Source organism: Sebastes fasciatus, chromosome 1 (assembly GCF_043250625.1).
Source record: "Sebastes fasciatus isolate fSebFas1 chromosome 1, fSebFas1.pri, whole genome shotgun sequence".
Lineage (NCBI taxonomy): Eukaryota > Metazoa > Chordata > Actinopteri > Perciformes > Sebastidae > Sebastes > Sebastes fasciatus.
Window position 1 is genome coordinate 18,611,624 of NC_133795.1, and position 13,378 is coordinate 18,625,001.

The following is a 13,378-nucleotide window of genomic DNA, read 5'->3' on the forward strand; positions in this document are numbered from 1 at the left end:
ATAAGGTAATATCCCTTCCAGATCTGAATCCAAATACAACTTTATTTTTAGCTTTTATCATATTGTCGGACTCACAATGCAAAGTTTTGAAAAAAATATCAATGCATCAGAACCAGTTGTATCTTTTTTTATTTCACACATTCTTCCCTGTCAAAACCTGGCAGCTACATTACCCACAATGCAACTTGTCCGATGAAAGCCCCTTTGGAGATTTGGGTGTGTTATGCTAGTAGTGACTACTGCCTATTGAAGGGGGCTGGGTCAAGCTTCATCTACGCGTCATATCTTTGGGGTACAACACAAGCGCAATAATATCTGGTCTGCACTCGACGAAATTGAGCCAATCGCAACACACGACCGCAGTTTCAGTTACACTGCTCATGTGTTAGACCCCCAATACCCCAAGATCCGTGTCCGCCCGTGTCCCAGCCTCCTTCAATAGGCCTTGGCTGAAACCAAGCACCGCCCATCAGCCGGAGCAAACTTTTACAGCTAAACAGTACACTACAAGATGTTTCTAAAAACCTTTGAGGCGAGAAATAATCATTTCATTAACAGAATATGGATTCATATTTGATCAGCGCTGCCTAGTTTCACCGTTTGATCGGAGTTCACGAGTTTCGCATGCAGTGATTGACAGCTGCTTGGAGACAGCTCGGCTCTGATTGGTTGTTTTCCTCCGGTGCTGTGAAATCTTGCAAATACCATTAGGAGCACCGGACACTGAGGACACAGAGGAACATGAATTTTCCACAGATTATCTGTCTTATGCACTAATGTCAGGATATAGTGACAGATTTATTAAAGTGTTTTTTTATTTTATCATATTTGCTCAAAGTAGCCGACTTCAGCTTCAAGCAGTAAACTCTTAAAGATGATTTTTAAATGAGGTGACCTTGTCGCAGTGTTATGAGCACACTGAAAAGAACACTTTTGACAGAATCACCTGGGGACGTGATGTCTGAAAGGCCCTTAGCACCTCCAGTGCATAACACTTTGAGGTGTTTCATTGAAGGAGTATTAAATCTTGCAATTAATTGCTTCTCAATGCAGCACTTTGATGTTTTTTTTAATAAAGCTGAGTTGGAATTAACAGATTGTTTGGTTATGCATGTGAACCCGTACATCATAGTACATGAAGGCATCCTATAATGTCTGACAGGGAGTTTTATCATGGGGCTTATTCCACACCAAGGACAGCTTCATGCCCTTGACTTTGCATTGTAGGAGAAGCTTCCTGACGCCCTCAGCCATTACTATGAAATATTGAAATCCCATGTGGATTCCTATAGGACGGGATCGCTGCCTCATCCAATAACCCCTCCTCTCTGCCGTTATGCATTGTGTTGCTATACCCTGTCTTTCAAACCATATATACATAATTATAAGGCTTGACAATGTCATTGCAAGGTCTCCAAATAATACATGAGCATTTATAAGGGTTATACTAATAGAGGTCAATGACTGTTCAAAATGTAGCTTTCTGAAAGACATTTTAACTCAACTGTCTCGATTATAATATTATTATTATAAGTGTCTTAGACTAGATTCGAAGCTAAAGGTTGTGTAATATCATAAAGCAACTGTGCCCCCCAAAACATCAGAACTTCTGCTGTTTATAAAAACACAGATCTATTTAATCATTTCAACAGAGACACTCATCCGTGCACAACACTTATATACTGTTATTACCGACACACCATGTAAAGTAGACTTTTACAATGTATACATTATATATTAGAATCAAAGAGTCTCAGGCGTCATTTGTGTTTTGTAAAGTTAATTAATTAATTATCTTCCCCGACCGGCTGAACTCATCTTCTGTCACAGACAGTCCAACAGACGTTTAGACATAAACTGACTAGTTAAAGGAGCGGGACACTAATCTTTCTAATCCAGGTCGCCCCCCGCTGAACAAATCTACAACTCAAACTGGAGTTCCATCCTTTGGAGGAGAAGATCCAGTTTTGTCTTCCTTCTTGCCCTCACTGTCAGCGGGGGCAGCAGGCTGGGCTAAACTCTCCGCTTCGGGGGCAGCAGGCTGGGCTAAACTCTCCGCTTCGGGGGCAGCAGGCTGGGCTAAACTCTCCGCTTCGGGGGCAGCAGGCTGGGCTAAACTCTCCGCTTCGGTCGCAGCCTCTGCTTTGACAGCATCGTCACAGTCCTGTCCAGCTGGGGCGGCACTTTTGCCTTCTGCTGATTGGTCGATGTCTGAAGGAGGTGGTATACTTTCACCTTCTTGTTTCGTATCTATCTCGAGAATTGGGGCGATCACCTCCTGAGCCTCAGGTGCCTCGCTGAGGGGCAGAGTGAAGCCCATTTTGCCCACGCCGGCTGTCGCTCCAGCTGGGGGAGGTGTAAGGGTCTTGGTCTGAGCCGTCTCGTCTCCATGCAGCCAGTCCATCTTCTGAATGTGCTGCTTGATGGCGTCGTCAACTCGAGCATCAATCATAGCCTCCGTCAGGACGCCATCTTCAGAGGAATATGCTGCCGCCTACAAGAGAACATGAGACAACACACGTGGTGTATACAATCATTTACTGCACGGAAATGAAAATCTTGTCGCATTTTTGAAGTAAAGAATTGTGAAATTAAGATTTACACAGTCGTTTTTTGGGGGATTATGAACGTACCTGCCAGGCCACACCCAGCTTAGAGATCTCTCTTCCTGACATGCCCCCTGTCCGCTTCGCTATGTCAGAGCACTTTTGACCATAGTCAAACTGTGCCAGCTTCATCCTCCTGCACAAAACCACACACAAACAGATAGATGAGAGGGCGACAAAGTAAATGATTTTCACACAGTTTAGCTAGCCTGGATGCAATTTCTTTCTGACTTTGTTGTGTTTTTGGAGCTCAGTTCATTGCCTAATGACCCGTGTATGGATCGCTCCCCACCTTTCAGCCCTCCGTCACACACCGGACCTCTGTGTAATTAATGCCTCAGCATGGCGGGCGCCGCTCCAGATGCCCAGCAGGCTGTTTCTTGGCCTTCATCTCAAAAGAGCCTGAATCTAATCCTCATCCTGACACAGCTTTTCAGTCAATGATCACTATCAAATATTATAAGACTCCTCAAAATCACTCTGAATTAATACATCTACATGTGAGACATGGTGGACTGAACCTAATTACTTGTTTCAGCATGCATCTCTAGTGAACAGTGGCTTGGTGCCCTATTTTTACAGCTGTGTTTCTGAGGATTGTACTCACTGCCTCCCTCCTGTGGCGGGCTCCAGGACATATTTGTCAAAGTACAACCGCACCAGCCTCTCCCTCTCCTCAGGACCTGGCAGAGCAAAATTCACTATTTCATCGATACGGTCGTTTATGGCCCAGTCGAACTGCTCTGGTTGGTTACTGGCCAACACCAGCATGAACCTGACGGAAAAAAACACAGAAAACGAGCGGCTTAGCGATGTGCAGGGAAGTAGCCGAGGTTGTTCAGGCAAGGTAAAATAAAGTGTACCACACACTTAAAGGGATAGTTCGGGTGTTTTGAAGTGAGGTTGTATGAGATACCTATATATAGTATCTATAGGTGTATTACTTACAGTAGATGGCGGTCAGCACGCCACCAGTTTGGAGAAACAGACAGAAGCACAGACACAGGAGCAAAGCAGTACAGCGGACGGGGACGGCAGAAAAACTTATTTTAGCCACCTAAAAAAATCCATATCTGTTTAAGTGTATGCAATATTTACAATATTTTCATGGCTTTATCTTGCCATAAGACAGCCCTTTCCTTTTCTTTTCCAACGAAGAACTGAACTGAAAGTGAAACTCATCTATACTATTATTATTTATACTATCAACTTTTTTAGGTGAGCCTTTCTTTTAGGAGACTAAAATCCGTTTTTCTGTCGTCCACAGCAGTACATTGCTTTCTACAAACTGGGGGCATGTCGACCGTCATCTACTTTAAGTAATACACCTACTATGGATAAGTACCTCATACAACCCCACTTCAAAAACACCTGAACTATCCCTTTAAGGTTTAATTTGTACAGAATATAAATATTTTTTTACTTGGTGCTCTGCTCTCCGGTGCGATACAAGAATGCATTCAAAGTGGCTCTGAGGTCTTCACTGATCTTCTCCTACAAAAAACAAGCAAAGATTTCATGTTATGTAGTTAAAGATCTGTCAAGGAGAATTTATAGGGTAGGAAAATTAATTTTTTAGGTTTCTGGAAAATGAAATACATGCAGACTTACAGTGGATCTCTTGCGAAGGAATGCATCAGCTTCATCAACAAAAAGCAGAAGTCTGTAACGGGATAAAAACACATTGATATTATATCCGGAGTGGACAGTATTGCCGTTTGTATATTTGTCCATTTAATAGAAAACCAAGTAGCCTACCCGCGTCGACTTGTGCCAGCCCAGTCAAACACTTTGTGCATGGCTGTCACACCGTCACGGCCCATGGGTGCCACGTCACCACCAGTCATAATTGCGTAGTCCATCCCAGAATGCACTGCCAGCTTCTACTCGATGGAAGAAGAAATGCCTCAGTGTTAGAAAAAACATCATTTTCCATGTATGTAAATGTTTACATCGTTCAGTCCTCAGGTATACCTTAGCGAAGAGAGTTTTGCCCGTGCCAGGAGGGCCGTACATGAGGATATTCCTGTACAGGCCGTGGTTCTGCCTCGTGTTTCTTGTTGCTATGGCGATGTCACGTACACGCTCTTCCAGGGACGGCTAAGAGATAGAAAGATGCGTTTATGTCAAGTGGTTACTTTAAAAATGCGTGTTGGTTACATCCTGTTGTAAAGACTTTGATGTCTACTTACATTGAGCACAACTCCCTCGAGGGCATCCTGAGGTTTGCTCTTCAGCCGTTTGACCGTCTAAATAGTTAGTACAGAGAAAGTGTTATTAACATATTATAATCTGCAGTTAACAAAATAAGCAAAGGATCAATTGCTAATTTGCTACCTTGACTGGATGCTTGATTGCCTCTGCGACGGTGAATCTGGACGTTTCCCGCACTAGTGACGGCTTCCCGAGCCGGGCTTCGATGTAACGTCCCGCCACCGCTGTGGCGTTTCGGGCTGAATAAACTCCCACAGCTAAAAGGGTCAGTCCAGCCACCTGGTGGTAAGATGGAACAGTTACACAACATTCACAAACTGGTCACTGTGAGGATCAGAAAAAATTAACAACGATTAACAATTAGTTGTCAACTATTAAATTAATCGCCAACTATTTTGTTAATCGATTAATCAGTTTGAGTAATTTAAAAAAAAAAAAACATTGATCGACAATTTTCACCATTTTCAAACATAATAAAGAAAATAATCGACAGATTAATCGACAATGGAAATGATGGTTAGCTGCAGCCCTAAACTCAATCTAAAGCTATTTCAGTTTGCCCACACCAACAGTCCAAACATTTATATGGAAATGTGTGGTTACTCTCGGTCTATATAGGTTGTCATTAATGGCGTAATTCTAGTAAATGCAAATACGTGTAATAGAAAGATTGTTGTGTTGGTATTTCTATTCACAGCCATCGGCCGTTATCAGTGCCAAGTTCCGCCAGTGACGATAGTTTGTAAAGCATCCTATCCAACTGATTAAACGGTCGACCTTTAATTTTGTAGTAGAGATTGTATTTCAGAGAACTCATTTGGTTGCCCAGCCTGTCTCTCATCAGTGAAATTCAGTGGTAAATTCAGCTTTAATTATGCATTTATAATATAATCATTGACTAAATTGACTGTGGATGAAGTCTCAGAATTCTCACCGTGGCTGTGACTTTGTCCCAGTCTGACACAAAGGCCCTGAATCCTTCTCCAAACACAGCGCCTGCAGTCCTAAAAGCAAATACACATCAACTGTCAGCATGCCTTTGGGGCGTTTACAAGATGCAACTGTCGATTAACCAGTTACTTTACATACAAAACTGATCACTTCTAAGATAAGTTAGAACTTTTATCCTGAGAGAGCTGTTATATACTTTATTAAATACTCCTCCAACATTTACATGATTCAGGACGCCAAGAACCATCAATACACTTCATCTAATCATCACCATCATAAATACTGAAGTGTGAATCCATAAATGAGTCGATGTGTCTTACTTTATAGACTCCAGGACGGTCTGTCTGTGTTCTGCAGCCTTCAGACGGATTTGCTCGCGGATTATGTCGGCGTTCTCTCGCTCCACGCGGGCTCGTGCTTTAGTCTCAGCCTCTATACGCAGCAGCTCGTTCTTGTTCCTCAGCTCCATCTCGTGCTCTATTGTAGCTATAAAAACCACGACACACAACATAAAACCACCGCTCAACATCTTCAAACTTTTTACAGGATCCTGTCATCGGTGAATCTGGTACCTTTCCTCATGGCCTCCTGTTTCTGTACAGAATCCTCCTGCCTGCGAAGGTTCTCCTCATTCAGGGCTTGCTATTGAAAACAGAGAGAAAAACGATGTTGGTAGTGCGTCTCATTTTAAAGCATTTTACACTAGATAGGTAGGAGATGACCTCACCTGTTGCCTTAGTTGGTCCTCATATCGCTGTCTGGCCAGCTTATCTTGAAACTGAGCTCTCTGTAATGGGGCAGAAAACAACCAATGTCTAGTTCACTGCTGCAGCATACTTCTAATTGTTCTTAAAATACTAAAAGAAAAGCATTTCTGTTCTCACCGCTTGATGCTGCTTGGTCTCCTCGTTAACAGTTTTCCTCCTCTCCTCTCCCTGGACTCGTATCTGGTCGCCTTTGAGCTGCTCAACCGCTGCTTCGTACTCCTGAGGAGCACAAAAGGATGACAAACATCTTTTAAATCACAGTAACACACTGGTGAACATTTTAATCCATTGCAACCACACGATTAACTGTGTTGTAGGGCCGGGCAATATATCGATATTAGATCGATATAGTGATATGAGACTAGATATCGTCTTAGATTTTATATATGGTGATATGGTATATGGTTTTAAAGGCCGCATTACAGTAAAAAATAATCTCATTGTGTAAATATGAAGGTAAAGCACTAGTGGTCAACCTTAAAATATCGATATCGAAGTATTTGGTCAAAAATATTGTGATATTTGATTTTTTTCATATCGCCCAGCCCTAGCTGGGTTGTGCTATAAAAGTCCTCAAAAAGACTGACAAGCATAAACACATCATCCACATGTCAAAACCTTCATCAACAATGCCATGAGAAGTTGTGCAATCAAAATGTGTCTGGTTTTATCCAGATGCAGAGCAAAGAAAAAGCTCCAACAGAGTCATATGACCCAGTAAATAATGTGCAATATTTACTGAACATACTTTTTCTATTCTCTCTATTTTTCTCCAATGTTTAACTTTCACATGATAAACTGCAGCAACAGAAGAAACGATTTAAAAACTGATGAATAGTTCTGATAATTCTCATACGTGACCAGCTGTGTCGCTGACAATTCTGATTTGTCAAACTGCAGCACAGACTAAAAAAAATAAAGATGTGAAGTATCCACGCTCAATGCAACTCTGCTACATCTCTCAGCACCATCACCCATCCAGTAAATGACATGATTAGTAACATATTCATTAGTTTATGTAAATTAGCACTGGCAAAATCAACTTAATTCCCTGGAAAAGCAGTGGTGTCCAGCAGCAGATGAGGAGAGAAGCAGTAGTTTAGTATGCGTGTGTTTCTACTGTACCTTCATTTTGCTCTGATGCTCCATCTGAGTGCTCTGCTCCTGCATTCGAGCCAAATCCAGAGCTTCTTTGGCATGTCCTGGAAGGAGGAGAGAAGAGAGATGTGATGGCTTCAAATATGGAGATTTACAGGGATCAGCATATAAATGCTTAAATAATGAACACAAAACAAGATAGAAACAAGTGTTGAACCATTGTATGTATGTGGGTGTAGCAAGGCAGACTGCAAGGTGATGACCTTTGAACCCAGTCTAGTAGTTTGAATGAAGGTGAGAGCAGCACAGTGTTGTTCTCATAAAGCAACCAACACTTTCACAAAGATAATATTAAATGTACATGTACAGATGTTGGCTGAGTGTGTGGGCCTCATTATTTAAGCTGCAGCATCACCATGATCCAGAGGAGGAGCTGGATGCTGGAGCATCATCATGCCTCTCTGTGTGCAGCAAAGGCATTAAATGTACATGTACAGATGTTGGCTTCAAACATGGAGATTTCCATTGATGGGATATGTGTGATATGGAAAATTCTTGAATAATGAACACAAAAGAAGACAGAAACCGTATTTGAACCACTGCATGTGTTTGTGAAACAGGTGGATTTTGGGTGTTGCAAACCAGACTGCAAGGTGATGACCTTTGAACCCAGTCTAGTAGTTTGAATGAAGCTGAGAGCAGCACACTGTTGTTCAACACTTTCACAAAGATGACATTAAATGTGCATGTACAGATGTTGGCTGAGCGTTTGGGCCTCATTATTTAAGCTGCAGCATCACCATGATCCAGAGAGGAGCTGGATGCTGGAGCATCATCATGCCTCTCTGTGTGCAGTAATAATCAGGAGAAACCTCCAGTATAGGTGACCTCCATGGAGGAGCTGCTGCTGCTGCTGCTGCAGAACAACTTACGGGACTTGTCGAGCTCCTTGGCCGCATGAGCAGCTCTCTCCAGCCCGGTGGGATCGAAGTTGCTCCATTTGTCCTTGGGTTTGTCTCCTCCGCCGCTGGAGCCTCCAGCCGGTGGAGGAGGAGGAGGAGGAGGCTGAAGACCAGGAGGAACCTCAGGCTGCCCTCTGTTCAGGCCGAACAGCCACGACATTTTAACGGGAATAAATAAAGCACAGTTTAGCCGGTAGTGTGTGTGTGTGGAGCGAGAGAGGCTGCAGCTGCTCCGGTCCTCCTGTCACTGTGCACTTCCTCTACACGCGTGTCATGCTGCAACCTTCTGCACATGTGCAATAGAGAGCAGAATAACTGAGACGCTGATTGGCTGGTGACGAGTACTTCTTCTTCTGATTGGCTGTTCATACAATTCTCCTCACTAGAGGTCATTCATGTAGTCCCGCCCACTTTAGTAAGGTAGCTGCAGAGGGTCAAAATAAAGTACCATTCACAAGAAAGGACAGGGTTTTTCTTTTGGTTGCATCAGGCTGTTTCTGGTTTTGAAAGTCACACATAGGTCATTGACATTAGTGATTAGTGTGTTTTGTATCTCAGGGAGCATTCATCAGGACTAAATGTTGGGACTGGAGCTGTGGTTAGACTTTAAACCTGTTGGTGTTTGTGCTTCTCAAATACCACTGGTTGACTGAATAAAGATCGTGTCTTCTAATATATTTGATTCTGTTCCTAGTGTGTGGGGATGCACGATTTAAAAAAAAAAATCTAATTGCAATATTTTTGACTGATATTGCAATTTCAATATCAGAGGGTAAGATAATTTTTACATCGTTTTTTTCTCATTTTAAATTAGACAACATATTAAAATTATTTTGGTGTGTTTTTTTGCAGGGATCTGTACCAAACAAAGATGTTTCTTAAAGGGACTGTTTGTAAGAATCAGAAATCATTGTAACAGTGACACCTGTGGCTGTTAAGTCAACGAAAGTCAACGTCCTGTTGCTCGCGCTCGCCCATGTGCACGCGCTACCTGAATGTGAGCGAGCATCCGTCAAAACAGTGAGGCGACACACATCAGCTAAAACCACAATATCACTCTATATTTCACCTGCTTGGCAGTAATGTTAGCTGATCAGACGAAGGTCTCTCCATGAATCAATGCTGATCCTAGTGTTGGCTTTTCCTGCCTCAGCCTCCCGACCGTGGTCGGAGGGAACAGGGGAGACACCGGAGTTTTGGTCGGAGACGATAACGTAACTCGTTGTGGAGCCCCGTCACGTCACAAGACACGGGAAACCTCTGTTGGTCTGGAGGAGCTGCAGCATTTATTTCTGCACAAACGTCCACTGAGAATTCACTAAAAATTCTCAGAGCTACTAACTCTCCTGCAGTGTGTAGTGTGCGTGCATGGACGTGTAGAGGTGGAGCAAGAACGAGCGCGGTGTGTGAGTGAAGGCAGGCAAGTAAGCAGAGGAGCAGAGTACAGGAGAGACTTCTGTCCTGGAGACCAAAGCTACGGTCTCCCCTGGTCTTCCGACCAACACTGTTTTGCAAGACGGGCTTCACTAGATATAACTTTGAGGTTTTGGTGCTTCCATGTAGTTTGTTTTGGAGTCTGAGTCTGAACAGCGTAGCCACACGGGAGCGCGCATGGGACACCGACCCGGATTGATTTATACTTGTAAGAAGTTACAAACAATCCCTTTAAGTCAGTAGAATATGATGTGTAGGCAAGGACATCTCTGCAGCACCCCAATATTTTATTTAAAGTGGTATTTTGACACACATTTCACCTTTAACAAATATTGTGATTTCCTCCTCATCCTGCGATTTGAAAATTGCAGTAGGTCATATTGCTATTTTGATAAAATTTTGATTAATTGTGCAGCCCTACTAGTGTGTACGATCATGGCCATAACAGAAGAACATTTGTAGGGACATAGAAGTCAACACGGAAGCTACAAATGACTAGTCTAGAACAAAATATATCTCAAAATTACATCCTTAACATGTTTAAATAGAATCAAGACAGGACGATAAAATATAAATTATATCAAAATGTTTAATGAACTAAACATTCAGAGGATAATTTCGCCACAACGAAATGCAAAATATATATTTACACAGAGACAAAGGTCATTACATGAAAAAGCTTGAGGTCACTCTTCTTCCCAGCCTCCAGAAAAGTCACAATCAGCATCAAATAATAACTTAACAAAAAGGTTCCATATGCAAACTGAAGGAGGTTTATGGGAATTGATAATCACATCCTCTATCACGATACTGGAGGTAATCAGGACGGCTGCAGTGGAGTATTTTGTAAGTGACACTGTAGCCGGAGAAAATCAACATGATAGAGGTGTTGGATTGAAATCAGTGAACGGAGCAGAAGCAGGGCTGTCTGTGGAGGACAAACAATTGCTATGCTGTTTAATGTCAGCTGCCTTCTTGGATTATGACCTTGGGATGATTTAGAGGGCACAATTTCAAAATGATTCTTCTATTGAATCTAAACTTTACTTAAAATGGGTCGCCTGTACAACCGTATTTAGGAGTTGCCCATTACCAGCATAGTCAGCAAGGGCCATAATAGTAGGAAAAGGCATAAACTTGTCAAATCTGTTTTCATGTGTGCACTGCTTTTGGACAACACAATCGCAGCATGGGTGCAGGGTGGCACAGTGAGTGGAGAAACTGTCCTTCAAGGTCAGGGATCAAGGCAATGCAACAGTAATCATCTGTTCTGCTGGAGAGTCCTTGAGCAAGATATTGGATCCCTTTTCTACTTCAGGGACATTTCTCTTTTGGTAACTCTGTTTAAAATCTACCTAACAAGGAGATTTTACATCAGTGTGGGGCTAACCCATGTGACACAGGTCTAGTGACCTGTGTGTGAAAACTGCAAAAGCAAGGAGGTGAGTGTGTGCCTGACTGACTGTTTCATGAACACAATCCAAGACCGGCTTTCTTCAAACCACATAACAATTGGAAATCTGTATCTACAGAAAGTCCTTTACTGTAGCATAACAACGCGGGAGAAGACACCAGAAGGCTCTTTGCCGTCGCCCAGCGCTGCACGGAAGCCTTCCTGTTGGCGAGCCCGCGCCAGCTTTGCAAGTGAGAGGAACGACCGAGGTTCTGTGACGGCCAGATCGCTGATCACGCGTCGATTGAGCTGAACGCTGGTCTGTATGGAGGAAGAGAGGAAATATGTCATCACATAGAGATAGAGTGAACAAACAGCATAAAGAACGTAGAGAGGACGGGTGCAATAATCAGCACAACTAACCTTGGTGAGGTTATGAATGAGGGCGGGGTACTTCATGCCGTGCTCTCGTGACGCTGCTGCAATGCGTGTGATCCAGAGCTGAAGAAATAAGAGCACAACAAATAAACTATATTGATTACCTTGCTCAATTAAATACAATATCAATCTTTGCAAGAAGTCAACATGCCCATACTGTAAACATCGAACACACACAGATGAAACTGGGATTGGAAGGACAGCTAGATTTTACATGTCACCCCCTTCCCCTGCCGGTCTCCTATAGCCTCACAGGGCCACAATGGAAATAAGTCATGTGACTTTATTGCAATATCCTGATGAATTTGACCGGATCCACATTCGTGTACTGTATTATAATTAAGCAAATGATTCATTCATTCATTCATTCTATCAATCAATCAATCAATCAATCATCTGCTGCACAGTGACTGTCTACAGCATGCACTGCTTCACATAATGTGGTTTGGTAAAACACAATGTCCCCATCATTCCCAAAGACTCTTTTCAAGTGAGGCATACACCCGTCCCTGTACAGAGAAAGGTAGTAAGTACACAGTAATTAGAAGCTTTTTCAGATATTATAAATTAAATCGCATTGAGACTGTAGCCTGTGTTACCAGCCATGTTTTTGTTGTTGTAGAGGACATATCTATATATATATTAGAGTATTATTAAGTGTCTCACCGTCCTCATGTTGCGTTTCTTGACCCTCCTTGCTTTAGTGGCGTAGACGAAAGCTCTCGTGACCGCCTTCACAGCCAGACCGTAGCAGCGGTTCTTCCTGCCTCTGAAGTGCTGTAGGAGGAACAGACAGGAAGCATGAACATTAATATCATTATGCTGTTTAATATTAGATTATAATGATGAGACATCTCTCTAACCCAATCAAACAGCGTGGGTCATGTCTACACAACGGGGACAATATAACAAATGACTCACTGATGTTCTAGTTAAAACAACGTTTCAGATGCAACTACCACTTTGACTACACTGTGATACATATCACAGCATTTAGACAGTGTATGGAGACAGTTTAGCCCCTTCTCCTCCAGGAAGTAGTCGTGGCCTTACCCGTGCATTTCTGACAATTTCTTGAACTTTCCAGTATCTGTCAGGTCCACGGCTTCTGATCCAACGAGGCAACGTCAGGAATACCATGTCTGTTCTTCAAGTGAACTACTTAACACCACAGTCTCCTTTTTTTTTTACAGAATGAACACTATATAAGTGACCTTATAGCTCAGCTCCACACACTGTTATGTGAGTTCAATTTCACACGCCGTGCTACGACTGACAGAGGAGCACTGGGTTCGTTCGATTTAAAAGCCGAGACATCTTGTGTGTGCGGGGTGTTCTCTGCTCCGCCCGGGGTTTGGAGCCTTGCCTCATTGGTGTGAATGCTGGAAGTATTCTGGAATGCTGGAAGCATTCTGGAATCATCATGCTGGAAGCATTCTGGAATACTGGAATCATCATGCTGGAATCATTCACAACAGTTCTTCTACTAATTTTCCGTACCCTTTTTTCGAAACG

The 13,378-nt window shown here is 42.8% G+C and overlaps 2 protein-coding genes across 2 annotated transcripts; both read right to left on the reverse strand.

The window, feature by feature from the left end:
- Positions 1–111: 111 nt before the first annotated feature.
- On the reverse strand, positions 112–8,894 carry atad3 (ATPase family AAA domain containing 3). The gene is made up of 16 exons (XM_074635116.1): positions 8,569–8,894; positions 7,664–7,740; positions 6,656–6,757; positions 6,499–6,558; positions 6,344–6,413; positions 6,092–6,257; positions 5,755–5,824; positions 4,944–5,099; positions 4,799–4,855; positions 4,581–4,706; positions 4,365–4,489; positions 4,218–4,269; positions 4,030–4,100; positions 3,214–3,381; positions 2,634–2,742; positions 112–2,494 (listed from the first exon to the last, which is right to left on the reverse strand). Exons 1-16 carry the CDS (start codon positions 8,756–8,758, stop codon positions 1,928–1,930), a joined length of 2,166 nt encoding a protein of 721 aa, XP_074491217.1. The 5' UTR covers positions 8,759–8,894; the 3' UTR covers positions 112–1,927.
- Positions 8,895–10,603: 1,709 nt separating this feature from the next.
- Positions 10,604–13,135, reverse strand: mrpl20 (mitochondrial ribosomal protein L20). Its single transcript, XM_074635078.1, has 4 exons — positions 12,917–13,135; positions 12,530–12,640; positions 11,849–11,926; positions 10,604–11,746 (listed from the first exon to the last, which is right to left on the reverse strand). Exons 1-4 carry the CDS (start codon positions 13,001–13,003, stop codon positions 11,573–11,575), a joined length of 450 nt encoding a protein of 149 aa, XP_074491179.1. The 5' UTR covers positions 13,004–13,135; the 3' UTR covers positions 10,604–11,572.
- Positions 13,136–13,378: the final 243 nt, after the last annotated feature.

Excerpts from the sequence above, each read along its gene's own strand:
- mrpl20 (XM_074635078.1), bottom strand. The coding sequence starts at position 13,003 with ATGGTATTCCTGACGTTGCCTCGTTGGATCAGAAGCCGTGGACCTGAC. Across the intron at positions 12,641-12,916 it reads AAATTGTCAGAAATGCACGG|CACTTCAGAGGCAGGAAGAA; the intron begins GTAAGGCCACGA and ends TTCCTCCTACAG. Across the intron at positions 11,927-12,529 it reads AGAAACGCAACATGAGGACG|CTCTGGATCACACGCATTGC; the intron begins GTGAGACACTTA and ends TTATTTCTTCAG.
- atad3 (XM_074635116.1), bottom strand. The coding sequence starts at position 8,758 with ATGTCGTGGCTGTTCGGCCTGAACAGAGGGCAGCCTGAGGTTCCTCCT. Across the intron at positions 6,414-6,498 it reads AGGACCAACTAAGGCAACAG|CAAGCCCTGAATGAGGAGAA; the intron begins GTGAGGTCATCT and ends TGTTTTCAATAG. Across the intron at positions 4,101-4,217 it reads TCCTTCGCAAGAGATCCACT|GAGAAGATCAGTGAAGACCT; the intron begins GTAAGTCTGCAT and ends TGTTTTTTGTAG.